Source organism: Bubalus bubalis, chromosome 17 (assembly GCF_019923935.1).
Source record: "Bubalus bubalis isolate 160015118507 breed Murrah chromosome 17, NDDB_SH_1, whole genome shotgun sequence".
Lineage (NCBI taxonomy): Eukaryota > Metazoa > Chordata > Mammalia > Artiodactyla > Bovidae > Bubalus > Bubalus bubalis.
The window spans coordinates 18,963,504-18,976,788 of NC_059173.1; the positions used below are offsets into that span (position 1 = coordinate 18,963,504).

Here is a 13,285-nt window from a genome sequence, read left to right on the forward strand (position 1 = left end):
AAACCATCACAATGCTGTAAAGTAATTATCTTCTAATTTAAAATTTAAAAATTAATAATAATTAGGCTCTACTTGGAGACCTCTCAATCCTGGTGGCCCACCTGAGATGGTCACTTAGGAGACAACCAGGATGAACAACCTGTTCATATGAAACAGAGGCATCCTCTGCGGTAAAAAAAACCAGCCCAGGGCAGCAAGTCTCCCTGAACATGATGTCAGGAGTTTGTCCCCAAGCCCAACCACAGCACTATTGGTACACTCTAAGTAGTGACACCCTATTGTCCTCAATGGCTGGGATTCTCAACATGTCCTAAGAGAGAGGTCACTGTCAACTGCAGAGCCAACTTCCACTATGAGATCCCCTTGCAGGGATCTCAATGGTGGCCTCTACTCGGACACCCCAGATGGGCTTGTTTGGACCCAAGGTCCCTCTCCAAGCATGGACATTCCCCCCAGGACAGTCTGTCCCAAGCTCCCTGGAGCTGAGCTACCCTCGAGAATCTGTATGTTGAACAAGACCTGCCCAACCCTCCTTAGCTGCCCAGCCCAAGGCAACCCCCTTTGCCCACCTTCACACCCTCCAGGAGGGCCTGGGGGTCCTCGATGCCCTCAGGGACACACTTCTTGTTCTCCGGGAGGGATTCAAGTTTCTCCACCAGAGCTTTCAGGCCCTTCAGTTCAAACTCGGTGAGGTGGGTCCATTTGGCAGAGACCTCAGTGGCGGGAGAGCCGGTGGGCGTCTTGGGGTAGTCGGTGGGCATCGTGGTGGACTTCACGCTGTCCTCTGACTCGTTTGACAGAGTCCTTTTGAGGAACTGCATGGCAGGGGCTTTGGGCTTCTTCCCGGGGGCCTCCTGGTCCTCGGACGGGGTGCTCGTGGGTGAGGCAGGGCCATCGGTGGATGCTTTGGGGGTCTTATCTGCACCCTCCTCCTCTTCCTCTTCCTCCTCCTCTTCCTCCTTCTCCTCCTGGGGCTGCTGCTCACAGGACTCCTCCTCCATCTCCAGCCAGGAATCAGATGAGAAGCCGTCTACGCTGGGCTTTCTTGGGGCATCTAAGAATGGGGTCGGGGCAGGAGGCGTGGAGGGAGAATGTCACAAGAAAGAGAGGAACATCCCAAACTCCCTGCTGGAAGTCCCTGGATGTCCCACTCGTTGTGCCTCCCTTTACTCTGCACACTGAGCTCCTTCTGACATTCTAATGGCCTCTGCCTCCCTCAGGCCCTAGAAAGGCTGCCATCAGCCAGACACAGCTCTGCTTTTCCCCAGTTGTGTGTACCCTGACAGGTTGCCTCACCTCTCTGAACACACCTGGTACTGTATTTTTCAATATGGGAAAAAGTAGAGCAAAAATGAGCACATATTAAATGATTCCATTCATATCCAAAGTTCAGAACAGGAAGAAACTACATAAAGACAGAAAGTAGATTCGTGGTTGCTTAGGACTGAGGTCACGGGCTTGGGGTGAAAGGACATAGTAGCTCAAGGGCACAGAATGCCTTTGGGGATGACGAAAATGTTCTAAGAACTGACCGTGCTTGTGTCTGCACAACCCTGAGAACACACTAAAAATCACTGAATGGTACATATTTAAAAGGGTGAATTGTATGATATGTGAACTATATCTCAAGAATGCTCTTTAAAAAATATAGGCACAAAATACTTCCCTTGAACACTCATAGTGAGCATTAAATAAGGCATCACAGAGCATTGTTCCTGGCACACAATTAGCTCTCAAGAAATGAGGTGTCCCCCAAATACCCCCCCTTCTCTTTGGTAGAGGGAAACTGGCAAGAAAATTGAAGAGAAACGTGGGTACCAGTGACCCAAACGTTGCCTTAACACTTCCTCTCAAGCCTGGAACAGAATAAGGAACTTTCTTCTATGGCCCTAAATTTCCAAGTGAGAGTGGTGACCCTCTCTTTCCTGGTCCTGCGGACTGCCACGAAATCCACCTCTGGTCCCCAAGGGAACATGTAGCTACTGCAACCATACAGGTCATCACACTACTTCAGGATCATTTCCCATCTGCTACCAGGCTGGAAGCTCCCCAAGAGGAGCCTGTTAAGGTCTGGGTATTTTTGAGCACCTGAATCATCTAACAGGGATGAAACCAACCGCCCCCCCAGAACCCCAGAGAGAACTGAATTTCTAAAAGGCACTCCCCAGTCAAGACCTCCCCCACCAGCTGAAACACTGGTTCTCCATCACATGTCAGGCCTGAAACCCCTGGAAGTCAGGACAGTAGTCAAGGGAAGGAAGGAAGAGGTTTAGTAAGAGGGAAAAAACAAATCTAAACATCTTGTAAATCACAGCAGAAATTGTTCAGGCCCTAAAGGAAATGGGCCGACCCCATTTTTCTATCCCATGATGAGGAAGATGCAGTGAGTGCGGCACAGTGACTCTAGCATCCAGAAGAAACCCTCGACTGTAGCAGCTCAGAGGCTGAGGGGAAGAAGCATATTCTTCCTACAGATCGCTCTTCGAGGCTGTCACAAGCTAGATACAACTTCACGGTGGGTGCCTGTGAGCCAAGATTCAAGGACTGAGCCATTTGTGGGGGGAGTGTGATGTCCCTTTAAGTAATAGCAGCCGGGCAAGGCGTTGCAGCTGCAGCTATAAATGCTCCCTCCCTGTCTCTGTCAAAACCACCCACCGCTCTGCCAAGCTTGCACCCCCAACTCTGGTCAACCCCTCCCTCTGGCTTATAACTGGCCTGGGTTTTGGGGAACTGGTTGAATCTCTTAGGACTGTTTCTATATAGACAAAAATCTAACCTCTAGTGCAGGGAGAAAAAAAATCAGTTGGTGGCCAGGGAGGGACTAAAAAAAATAGAATCAGGAAACTTTGCTTGGTGGGGAGCCTGTCTCAGTAACCATGCCAGGGGACTAGCCCCTCCCCACCTCTGTATAATCAACCAGTAAAACCTGGGGGCCACCAAGATGACTCTGTTGGAGGTCATGATTTCCTTCACTTAGGACTATTTCAAGTGGGAAGCTAAGAAGGATGACTTCCCTGCCCCTCCTCAAGAGTCTCTAGGAATCTGCCCGATAACACTGGCTCAGAAGAATTCCTGGAACCCAGGACTCCCAAAGCCCCACTGAAAAAAATTACTTCTGGGAGGGGATATATGTATATGTATAGCTGGTTCATTTTGCTATTCAGTAGAAACTAACACAACATCAGAAAGCAACTGTACCCCAATAAAAATTAATCTTTAAAGATAAATAAATAGAAATACTGACCTAGAGATGGGAAAAAAAAAAAATAATACTGCTGAGAATTAAAAAAAAAAAAAAATTATTTCTGCTGCAGCTGAGCCGTTGAGGCAGCCGAGCAAGGCTCACTCACCAATAAGCATTGATTCTCTCTGGTATTCCTGAGTGAGGTAGGACCGCTGGGTCATACAGTACACGTATCTCTCCAAGACATACCAGCACATCTCATAGTAGAAGGGGTAACGGAATTTGGGCTGCACCTGAAAGCAGAGATCCAGGAGCAGAGGTCAGCTTCTGGAGGGCAGAGGGGAAAGGCGGGAGAGAAGGGCACTGGGATGGGGTATGGGGGAGTTCCTGGGAGTGGGAGTCATTTTCATCATCTTAGCAAGAGCACAAATGGTGTGAAGGAAAAATGCGGGGGGGGGGGGGGGGGGGGGGGCGGGGAGGCGGGGGTATGGGCTGGAGGGAAGCGCTGAAAGGGGCAAGATACCAGCATGCACGAATGAGGAGGAAGAGCGGGGAAGAGGCCTATGTGAGAGCGTCATTGCAAAGGTCCTCGAGCTTTGCGCAGGGAAAGCTGTACGGGGTCCACTTTGTGCTTCGGTGAAATGCAGAGAAACAGAGGTGTCCCCTGATCTGACGGCGGAGGGCGCGGGTACCTGCGGCTGCGAGCCCCTGCCTGATTCTAGCTACCACAGACACAGGTTCCTCGCCCATTCTCAAAAATCCTTGCATAGATTCTACCACCGCTCCTTCCCGCCTTGAAAAACAGAAATCAAACCCCAAACCTTACCCATTTGTAGATAGGCTGTCAAGTATCTCCTGTACTCAAGAGGAGGCCACAACAGACGGACCAATGAGGATGGAAGGGGTGTGGCCTCTCCTGCCATCAGGGGCGGGGCCTCAGAGGGGCCCACCTCCTGCGCCTCCCCCACGACACCTGGCACTGCCAGCCTTAGCTCCACAGAGGACTCCCTGTGACACAAGTCCCAAGTGTGACCTGGGACAGTCCTAACACTGCAGAACACACACCCCGGGTCTGGAGCAGGTGTCCAGCTGGAGATCCCCTTTTGACTGTTTCTTACAGGAGAGGAAGTATAGGTGCTGAAGAGTTTGGTGCATCAGAGCTGTGAAAAGGCCGGGGGCCCCAGGGGGATTCCGATGGTTGGCAGCACGGACTCTAAACGGATGAGATGGCAGCAAGAGATGGGAAAGAAGCAATAACACTGATGGCCCTGGCATGGAGGAGCCTTCCAGAAACTACATCCCGAGAGGGCGAGGGTGGTGGGAGATGGTCCGTCTCCCACAGCTGGGCCCTCTTCTCTGAGACCACTCATGGCTCCCGCATGTCCACATTCACTCCTGGACCCTCTCACCGAGCATGCATCAGCCTTCAGGGACCTGTGTGGGGGCCAGAGACCCCTCCTCTCCCCTCCTGTCCTCTAGGAACTCAGGGAATTGGGTGTCAAGGAATCGCACTCTCCCACCTTGCTTTGCTGACAACCAGCAGGTGAGATTCTACATCTGGAAGGAAGGCAAATACAGGCAGACCTAGATGCTCCATCTACTCCATCATCCCTAAAATCCGGTCTTCCTGCCTCTCTTGATGTCCACCTGGACAAGGCCCCCTCTCTGCTCTCTGAGAGTCCCAGTTCCAGTTCCCATCCATCCCAGATCCCACTGACTCAGTTTCCCACTGCAAGGCCCTGTCCCCACTTCTCCCATTTGCATCCTGGGTCCATCTGATCTCCCTGCCTCTGGGGGATGGTATGCTTTAGGATGAGATCCTGGCTGCCGCATGCTTTTGAGCTCCTGGGGAGATGCATGGAGTTGGGAATATCATTTAGTGGTTTCCTTGGCTCCAGCTTACTTTCCCAAGAACCCCAGTTTTATTGCTGGGAGAGTATTCATCGTTTTTCACAGTCATTCGATCAGTGTCCTCCAGAGTTTGAAAAGGAAAGAAGCTCTTGGGCCTGAGGCTGTCCTGGCCTCCTGTGAAGGGAGTTTGGGGAGGGGGTGGTTCTCAGCCCCACCCCACCCCTACTCCAGAACAAGGGCCAAGAGATTTTGAAACAAATCGTCAAAACCTACAGAGCAAGTTGAGGACAGGCAGGTCTGCCTCTTCTCAGACCCTCCCTCGCATCTCCTGACTTGATTGATAAAACTCTCAAGTTGCTTTTGACTTTTCAAATTTGGGAAACCATCTGAGCCATTTGGCCCTGATGGGCACCATGGCACCTGAGAATCTTTCTAGATTAGGAAAAAAATCGTTTTGTAGTTCCGGAGAGGAGGATAAGTCTCCCCTCATCATTGCTGAACCCAAGGGAAACCAGCTGGGTGAAAACAAATGCTGATGAAAGAATTACTTTTTTTGTTTGTTTGGTTTTTTTTTTTTTTTTAATTTTTTTTTTCCAAGAGAGCACCGCAGGAAACAAAATTTGCAAAGAATTGACTTACAAACAGGTTGTCGCCTTCCACCCTTCGCCTTCAAAAGGTTTCAGCCACATGCCTGGGAACATTAAACACACGATTGCTCAACATTACTTGTTGACACATTCGGAGCCTCACCAAATTGAGCTGATCATCGAAAGGCAAGGCAGTCAGAAAGCATGCAATGCTCCCAGCCTAGGGGAGTAATCAATCTCTCAGCGGGTCTCAAGGGGTCAGTTTGAGTTCCCAAAGGTCCATTCGAGTGGCACCTGGCCTAAGCCCTTCCTCCTGGAGCTGAGTGACCTCAGGCGATCAGAACCAAAGATGTTTTGGTGCATCTAGAACCCCAAGGTCTCAAGGACTTGAGAAACTAAAATATGAGGGTGGGTGGAAGTGTCTTAAAAATTGTTTTTCTCCTGGAAAAAAAAAAAAAGAAGTCAATGGAAAAAAAAAATCCAATGGTAGGGGAAAGGTGGGAGGAAGGATAAATTATCTGCAATTTCCAAATAGATTCGCTAGCTGAGAGGGAATGGGGCATGTTGGCATTCATTACCTTTCCTGAGAAGGCTGTTTTCACTAGAGCCATTGGGCGGGGGAAAGAAAGATAAATATGAGAGACGGCAGTTTAGTGATCAATTGGACCATTCCTATCCTTTATCAAGCCAACTGGAGTTAAAAATATGGAGTGAGAGTTGTTGAGATGCTATCTTCAAATAATAAACATGCGACACATCCAGTCTTTGGTTAGCTCTTCACCCCTCTGCTTATCTTTAGAATGAGAGGGGAAAGATGGTCAGGAAATGAAAAACCCAGTCCCAGAACACCTGCACCTGTTCATGCTTGCTTTATGGGCAGCAGGGTGGTCACCTCTCATCCAGACGAGAAAAATTCAAATCATGAGAGCCAGACATGTTTCCTAAACATAAGAGAACATTGGGGTTCCCCTGGTGTCTATGGGGAGGTCCCCCACCTTGGGCCACAAAGGCAAATGATTTTTCTAAATCAAGCCCACACCCCAGGGCTTAGAGACTGATGGTTTCCTCTGTCCCGCCCCCGTCATTTGGTTTCCAAGCAAATCCATGTTTTCGGACTCTCGAAAAACTATTTTTAAATGGCCATAACCTTCTTAAGAAAGCTCACAGGGATATAAAAAATTAAGCTGTAGCAAGCTGATGAGGAGCAGCCCTGGCATTTTATCTGGCTTCCAGGGCTCTCTTCCCAGCATCTTTTGTCTGCTTTGGCTCCTAAGACATAAACAATCGGGCCTTGTAGCCAAGCCCTCTCCAAAGACCAGAAATCAAAGCAGATTAAACAGCCTGCTGCTGGTTCCCGCCCAGCCTGCACCCCATTCCCCCCACCCCACCCCCGGCCTCTCCCCCTCAACCCCCCGCCCATCCACCTGCTTCAGGAAACCAGATGGGATGCCCACTGAGACAGGGAACAGTGGGCCTTGGGGGAGGGGGCCCTGCCGTGCTCATCCCGATGTAGGCGCGATATTCCACAGCAGCTCAGCATGGCGCTGGGGGTTCCACTCCATTACCCTCCCTCCCGCCTCCTACTGACGGGGGAGGGCAGCTGGGCTCCTAACAGAATGACGACAGGACCCCAATCCACAGAGAAGTAGGATCCAGATTCCCTCGGGGGGAGCGGGGACAGCTGACAAGTGAGTTGCTGAAGCCGTTAGAAATATCCCAGCCTGATTCGGGTTTTCAGGAATTGCCTGGAAAGTTGTGTGCTTGACTTCTTTCTCCTTTGCTCTCCCACACCTTCCCGTCTGCTCACAAACAAACCGGTCCATTCTTTAGGGGCTGGCCAAAGGACAGTTGGCCAGAGTCCCAGACAGCTCTTGAACCAGACTACAAGTTGACCACTGGCACCCAAATGGTGCCTTTCTCTAGAACACCATGGGGCAGCAGCCTCCAGACCAGGGCTGGGACTGGCCTCACCAAAACCAGGAGAGGGATGGTCGGCAGGCAACAGAAGAGAGGCATGAAATTCCACAAAGCTGGACCCCTGGGATCCAGGCATCCCAGTAGCAAACCCACCAAGCTGAAGATATGCACTCGCCCTTGTGAACACACCTGCCCAATGGACACAGCATAGAGTGGTTTCCAGGGAACCTGTGGACGAGGCTCCTCAACACTGGGACTACTAAAAAGGTTAGTGTACACAGAGTGACTGAGACTTTGACCCACGCATGTGATTCCACGCAGACCAAGGCCCGGAAACAAGACCAAGAAAGGCAGGAACCCTGAGCACAGAGCATCTGCTTCTATGAGAGGGTCCGTGAATGGGAACCCTCTCTGGGGCAAAAGTCACTTCCAAGGCAAAGCCTGAGATGGCCGGGTGTGGTCTACCCATACAATGAAATAGAATTAAGCCATGGGAACAAAGCACTGACAAATACCACAACTGTAGATGAGCCTTGAAGATGCTGCTAGGTGAAAGAAGCCAAACAGAAAAGGACAGGTTATACGATGCCATTTCCATAAAATATCCAGAACAGGCAAATGCAGAGACAGAAAACAGACCAGTGACTGCCCGAGGCTGGGGAGGGGAGTGGGGAGTGACAGCTACTGAGGATGGGGTTTCTTCTTAGGGTGATGAAACCCCTTTGCATTAGAAGTGATGGCTGTGAACATCGGCACATGCTAAGCGCCACTGAATGGTGCACTTTGTGCGTGTGGATTACATCTCAATTAAAAGGCAGAAGAAGCACTTGAATAACTGTTAAGAACGAAGAAGTAGGCCTTTTGTGTCCTGGTTTCCCACTCTCAGACCTGTCTCAAATGCCCGGGGACACTGCGTCTGTTTCCGGCATGGAAGGGACAGAGATTTTCAGAGGAAATTTGTGGAATGGGAACAGAGTGGAGGACCCAGGTCAGGTGTCTGAGGCTTGGACTCTGCTCCTGGGGCGCGGGGTAGGGGAGACTTTGTGTCAAGAAGACAAGGCGCCCCCCCTCAACAGCAGTAAGCAGACACTGAGACGGAGCTCAGGGACAGTCCCCCAGCGGACTCACAGATCGATACTGGCTTCCTCAGGGTCCCCTCATGGTCAAGATCTGAGCTGCTTCTCAAGATCCTAACCCCGCTCCAAACTACCAGCACAACGATGAACCACCAACCCCCCACCCCTGCCCCACTCCCTCGCATCCCTTTATACACATGGGAAGAAGGAAGAGCCGGAGTTCCTGACATCTTACGGTGCTTTCTCAAGAGATACTTCCTCTTCAACAAGGGGGTTTTGGGTGCCATGGGTCTGGAGGTGAACAGAAACACCCGGGGCTCTGAGTGGAAGCTCTCGTGGGCACCCCCTGCCCCAGAGAACTAGGACCAAGACCTGGCTTGAGGCAGGGAACTCAGGAGGGACAAGGAACCAGGAAGGACTTTGGAAGGACCGCCCCGTATGCCCCGAGGACCAGGCAGAGCTCAGGGGCTGGCACGGTCATGAGAAGAAAAGGAAGCCGCCTCACCCGCGTTCTGTCCTCGATCTCGTAGATCCTCAGCTGCATGGGCACGTTGAAGCTGTGCAGGATATTCCCGCCGAACACCAGAGAGTCTACAGGAGTGTAGACTGCATGGATCCAGCCTGGGGTGGGGAAGGGCACGGAAAGAAAGGGTCAGCAGCTGGCCCTGTGGTAATGCCCCACTAGGCCCGCACGTAGGATTGCGTGGAAGGCCTGGGTGAGCACCCGAGGATGTTCAGGCTGTGTGATGCAGATAGCTGAGCTCCTAGCTGTCCTGGAGGACCCAGACCTGAAGCCCCACTGGACCACTGCAAGCCAAGACCCCTGGCTAGCTCAAGTCCAGCCAGGGGGGCAGCTGCAGACCAGCCCCTTGTCCTGAAGACCTCAGTGACAAAGTGTTATGAAAAACCCGACTATAGATGCCAACAGAGACAGGCTGTCCCCTGCCACTGCCAGTCAGGGAGCTGAAACCCCTCACTCAGGCTACTCATATGGCCTGAAGCCTCTTCCACATCATTCCAGAGATGCCTCATCTCAGGAGGGGTCAAGGATTACTCAGGGATGGCTCGAGGCCACAGCTAAGGCTCCTGACATCTTGATAGAGCTGCAGGACCCAGATGCCCTCCTCTGCCTGAGGCCACCTCCTGCCATCAAAATCACCCATGGCCCATTTCCAGGTGGTCTCTTGCACCCCCCATATCAGCTCTGAGTCTGCTATGCCCTGCAGCTGCTGACAAGTCTCTCTTGTCTGACTGCAGCTTCTGAACAGCTTGGAGCAGGGCTTTTTCATCTCCCTGAGCTCCCAGCCCAGAAGCTGGCACTAGTTATGAGAAGGATCCCTCTGGGCCAGGCCCTGGTCTGAAGGCATTCCAGGCCTCATCTCATCTAATTCTCCTAAGATCGCTACAAGGTACATGCAACATTCATCCCCAAATCACAGATGAGAAGACTGAGGCACAGCAAAGTGAAATCAGTTGTAAGGATTGGAACCCAAGGAATCAGCCCCTGCGCTTGGCCCATGACGTGATGGCTAGAGACAAAGCAAGCCGCCTAATTCCTCCAGTGAGTAACTAACCCATCTCAGACTGTGTTCTCAGAGCTCAGCAGACCTCCCTGTGGCACCCAGCTACCACACTGGACGGCGCAGAGCTGGGGGAGAGGGGGTGTTATATCCCACTCTCATTAACAGATACTGAAGCTGAGGCTAAGAGAAGGTAAGTCACTTGCTGAATGACGTCACAGCTGGTGAGTGAAAGCATCTCGGTTTTTTAGACACTGCATCGGGGCTTAGCACAGGCCTCGGGAGTCCCGGGAGACAGGCCGGCAAAACACAGGAGCGGAGGCAAAGAGAGAAACAAGCAAGACAGAGGCAAAAAGGCAAGGACAGGGGACTCCCAGTGAAAGACAGAGGATCAGCAGAGGGGAAAGGGGACACACGGGTGACCTGAGATCCTGAGCCTTCTACCCACAACCTGGAGCCTAACTCATTTGCTCAGAGGAAAATTACAGAGGCCTCCCCACCAATCCCTGAGTGGGAGCAGATCCAGCCTGCTTCCTCGGCAAGCTGAACACGCCAGCCCTGAGTCAGGGTCAGCGGCGGGTGGCCATGGCTGCCGGGAGCATTACCACCTGGGAAGAGAGCTGGAGGCTACAAGGCCACTGCTGGCATCTGTGTCGACGCTCTGGGCGGCTGGCCCTCCCCTGCTGGGGACAATAGGTGGGACAGACCTGGTGGCGCGCGGGGCAGGGAGGGCAGGGGAACGCACCAGCTAACAGCATGGGGGCGAAGGCTTTATGTAACCTGGATCTGCTGTTACCTCCCGCATCTCTGGCAGCATCTGTGCCGGCCAGGTGTGCCCTTGTGGTGTGTCCTGGGCTCCCTCCCTGTCCCCTCCTGTGCTCCTTGCGGCCTCCAAAGCCACAGTTCCCACATTTGCTTCAGCCTCTCCGCCTCAGCTGATTTTCTCAACTGTACATTTTTTTGTTTCTACCAAGCAGAGCCACGCTATCTATTATGATTGTGGTTACCACCATCAGCATTATTTAAGCAACACTTTCCAAGGCTAGGACCTAGGACAGCGGGACTCAGGCAGATGCTCATGGTGCGGTGAAGCCCAAATGGGACAAGGATTCCTGGGTCCCCTTCCTATGCTGCACCTCCACCCTACGAAAGCTCATGCCCGGAGATGGAGATTGTCTCCAGGGCTGATCCACCATGTGGCCTGGGGCACCTGACTGTCCCCACTCCTGGCCTCCACGTGCCTGTGTGAAATGAGGAAGATCACTGCTTCCCTCGTGAGTAAGAACTCAAACCATGTAAGCAACTACCGCTGATATTCGCTGCAGTCTTGGTCATCACGAGGGCTTCAGAAAGAACAGCGGCCACGTGAATCTGCGTTCATCAGCCCTGGACTCTCCCTTCTGGAAAGGCAGACACACCTACCTTACAGCTATCCCTCTGATGTGAGAGATGCTGTTGCAGGGGGAGGGGGGCAGGGAATCTGTGCTACCAGATATCCCAGGGGTTCTAGAAACTTCTCTCCTCTCTCCTCTCCAGGCCAGTGCCCTCCAGGTGGGTCAGGCAACCTTACTTGGATTAGAGTTGCTGCCCAGCCCCTCTCCCCAGCCCTTTTCACATCTTAAATGCTTGTTTCTGGGACCTCCCTGGAGGTTCAGTGGTTAAGACTCCATGCTTCCACTGCAGAGGGTTCAGGTTCTATTCCTGGTCGGGGAACTAAGACCCCACATGCTGTGTGGCACAGCCAAAAAAAAAATTTTTTAATAAAATAAATTGTCTCTGAACAACCAAGGAGGGGAAGTAATAAAATTCAGAAGTCTCATCTGAACCCACCCTCCTGATGGCAACTCATTCACTGCACCACAGGAAGCACCAGGGAACAGGTGTCCCCAGACTGGCAACTATGCCAAGAGGCTGGCATCTACCTCCTGCTTCCGGGCCAGAAGTCTCCAACAACATGAAGTTAATCACAAAGGCTATTCAGGCCAGGCAATGGGAGACAGATCCAGTCATGGAAGGAAAGCAGGCAACCCAACAAAACCTACTGACAGGTGTGTTCTCTGGGACCTGAGGGGCCGAGAAGGCCAGAAGGGGCACACAGAGTGTGACCCACAGCCCAGCCACTCAGGATTTGGAATGCAAAGGCCCTGACCCACATCTGTCTATATCAGTGGCTACTGCAGGGGTGTGTCTACAGTCCACAAAACTCAGGGTGCCTCCCAGAGGCCCATGGCCTGTTGCTTTCAGGAACACCCATGAACACCCTGTTCAGAGCCAGGCCTGGGGCTTGGCACGGCAGCTGCCAGGATGGCCTCTCTATTCCAGGACCTCCTCGCTGGTACCAAGCCATGGGCTACATCAGAACCAGGGGTGTGTAGAGTTTGACCTGCCTGTGTTATCACAATAGGGAAATTTCACAAGGCTATCTGAATTGGCTTCCACTCCAGATAAATGGGCTTCCCTGGTGGCTCAGAACTTAAAGAATCTGCCTGTAATGCAGGAGAGCTGGGTTCAATCCCTGGGTTGGGACAATCCCTTGGAGGAGGAAATGGGAACCCACTCCAGTATTCTTGCCTGGGAGAATCCCATGGACAGAGGAGCCTGGTGGGCTACAGTCCATGGGGTTGCAAACAGTCAGACACAACTGAGCAACTAACACTTTGCTGATAAGTGAGACAATGGCCCCCCACCCAGGCCCCATTCCCACCTGGGCCTAACTGGCTGGAGCTGAGCAGCAATTCTCTGGGTTGCCAGAGGCCCTCCACCTCAGCCTGCTTCACTGCCCTTCTTTCTCTGCTCTGTACCCATTTTACAGATGGATCATCTCAGGTCCAAGCCAGGTAACACTGTTAAATAGCTGTGAGTTACTGTTTTCTCAGACTGGCCTGAGTCTAGGAAATGCCTGGAGCTACTGCGAATTTCACTACCAGGCAAAGATGACTGAGGAGGGTCTTTCCCAGGCCCCTGTACTGGGCTCCTCCATCCTACTGCTAGCTAGCTGGATATGTACTCATGATGGAGGAAGTCTGTCTCTTGGCCTCCCCAGCACCTTTCACGCTACCAAGTGGACCCTTAAGAAAGTCTATTAAATGGGCACACAATTATCCCCAAGTCACGGAGCCAAGAAGGGGAACCAGATCCAAAGCCTGCTGA

General features: G+C 52.1%; 1 protein-coding gene across 10 annotated transcripts in view; it reads right to left on the bottom strand.

The window, feature by feature from the left end:
* Positions 1-13,285, bottom strand: part of KDM2B (lysine demethylase 2B) — a 119,398-nt gene that overhangs the window by 62,525 nt on the left and 43,588 nt on the right. For all 10 annotated transcript variants that reach the window (XM_045163095.1, XM_045163092.1, XM_045163091.1 and 7 more), the window contains 3 exons: positions 9,121-9,236; positions 3,351-3,477; positions 570-1,054 (listed from right to left, as the gene is read on the bottom strand). In XM_045163095.1, coding sequence (XP_045019030.1) covers positions 570-1,054; positions 3,351-3,477; positions 9,121-9,236 — 728 coding nt within the window. The remainder of the gene's footprint in view (positions 1-569; positions 1,055-3,350; positions 3,478-9,120; positions 9,237-13,285) is intronic.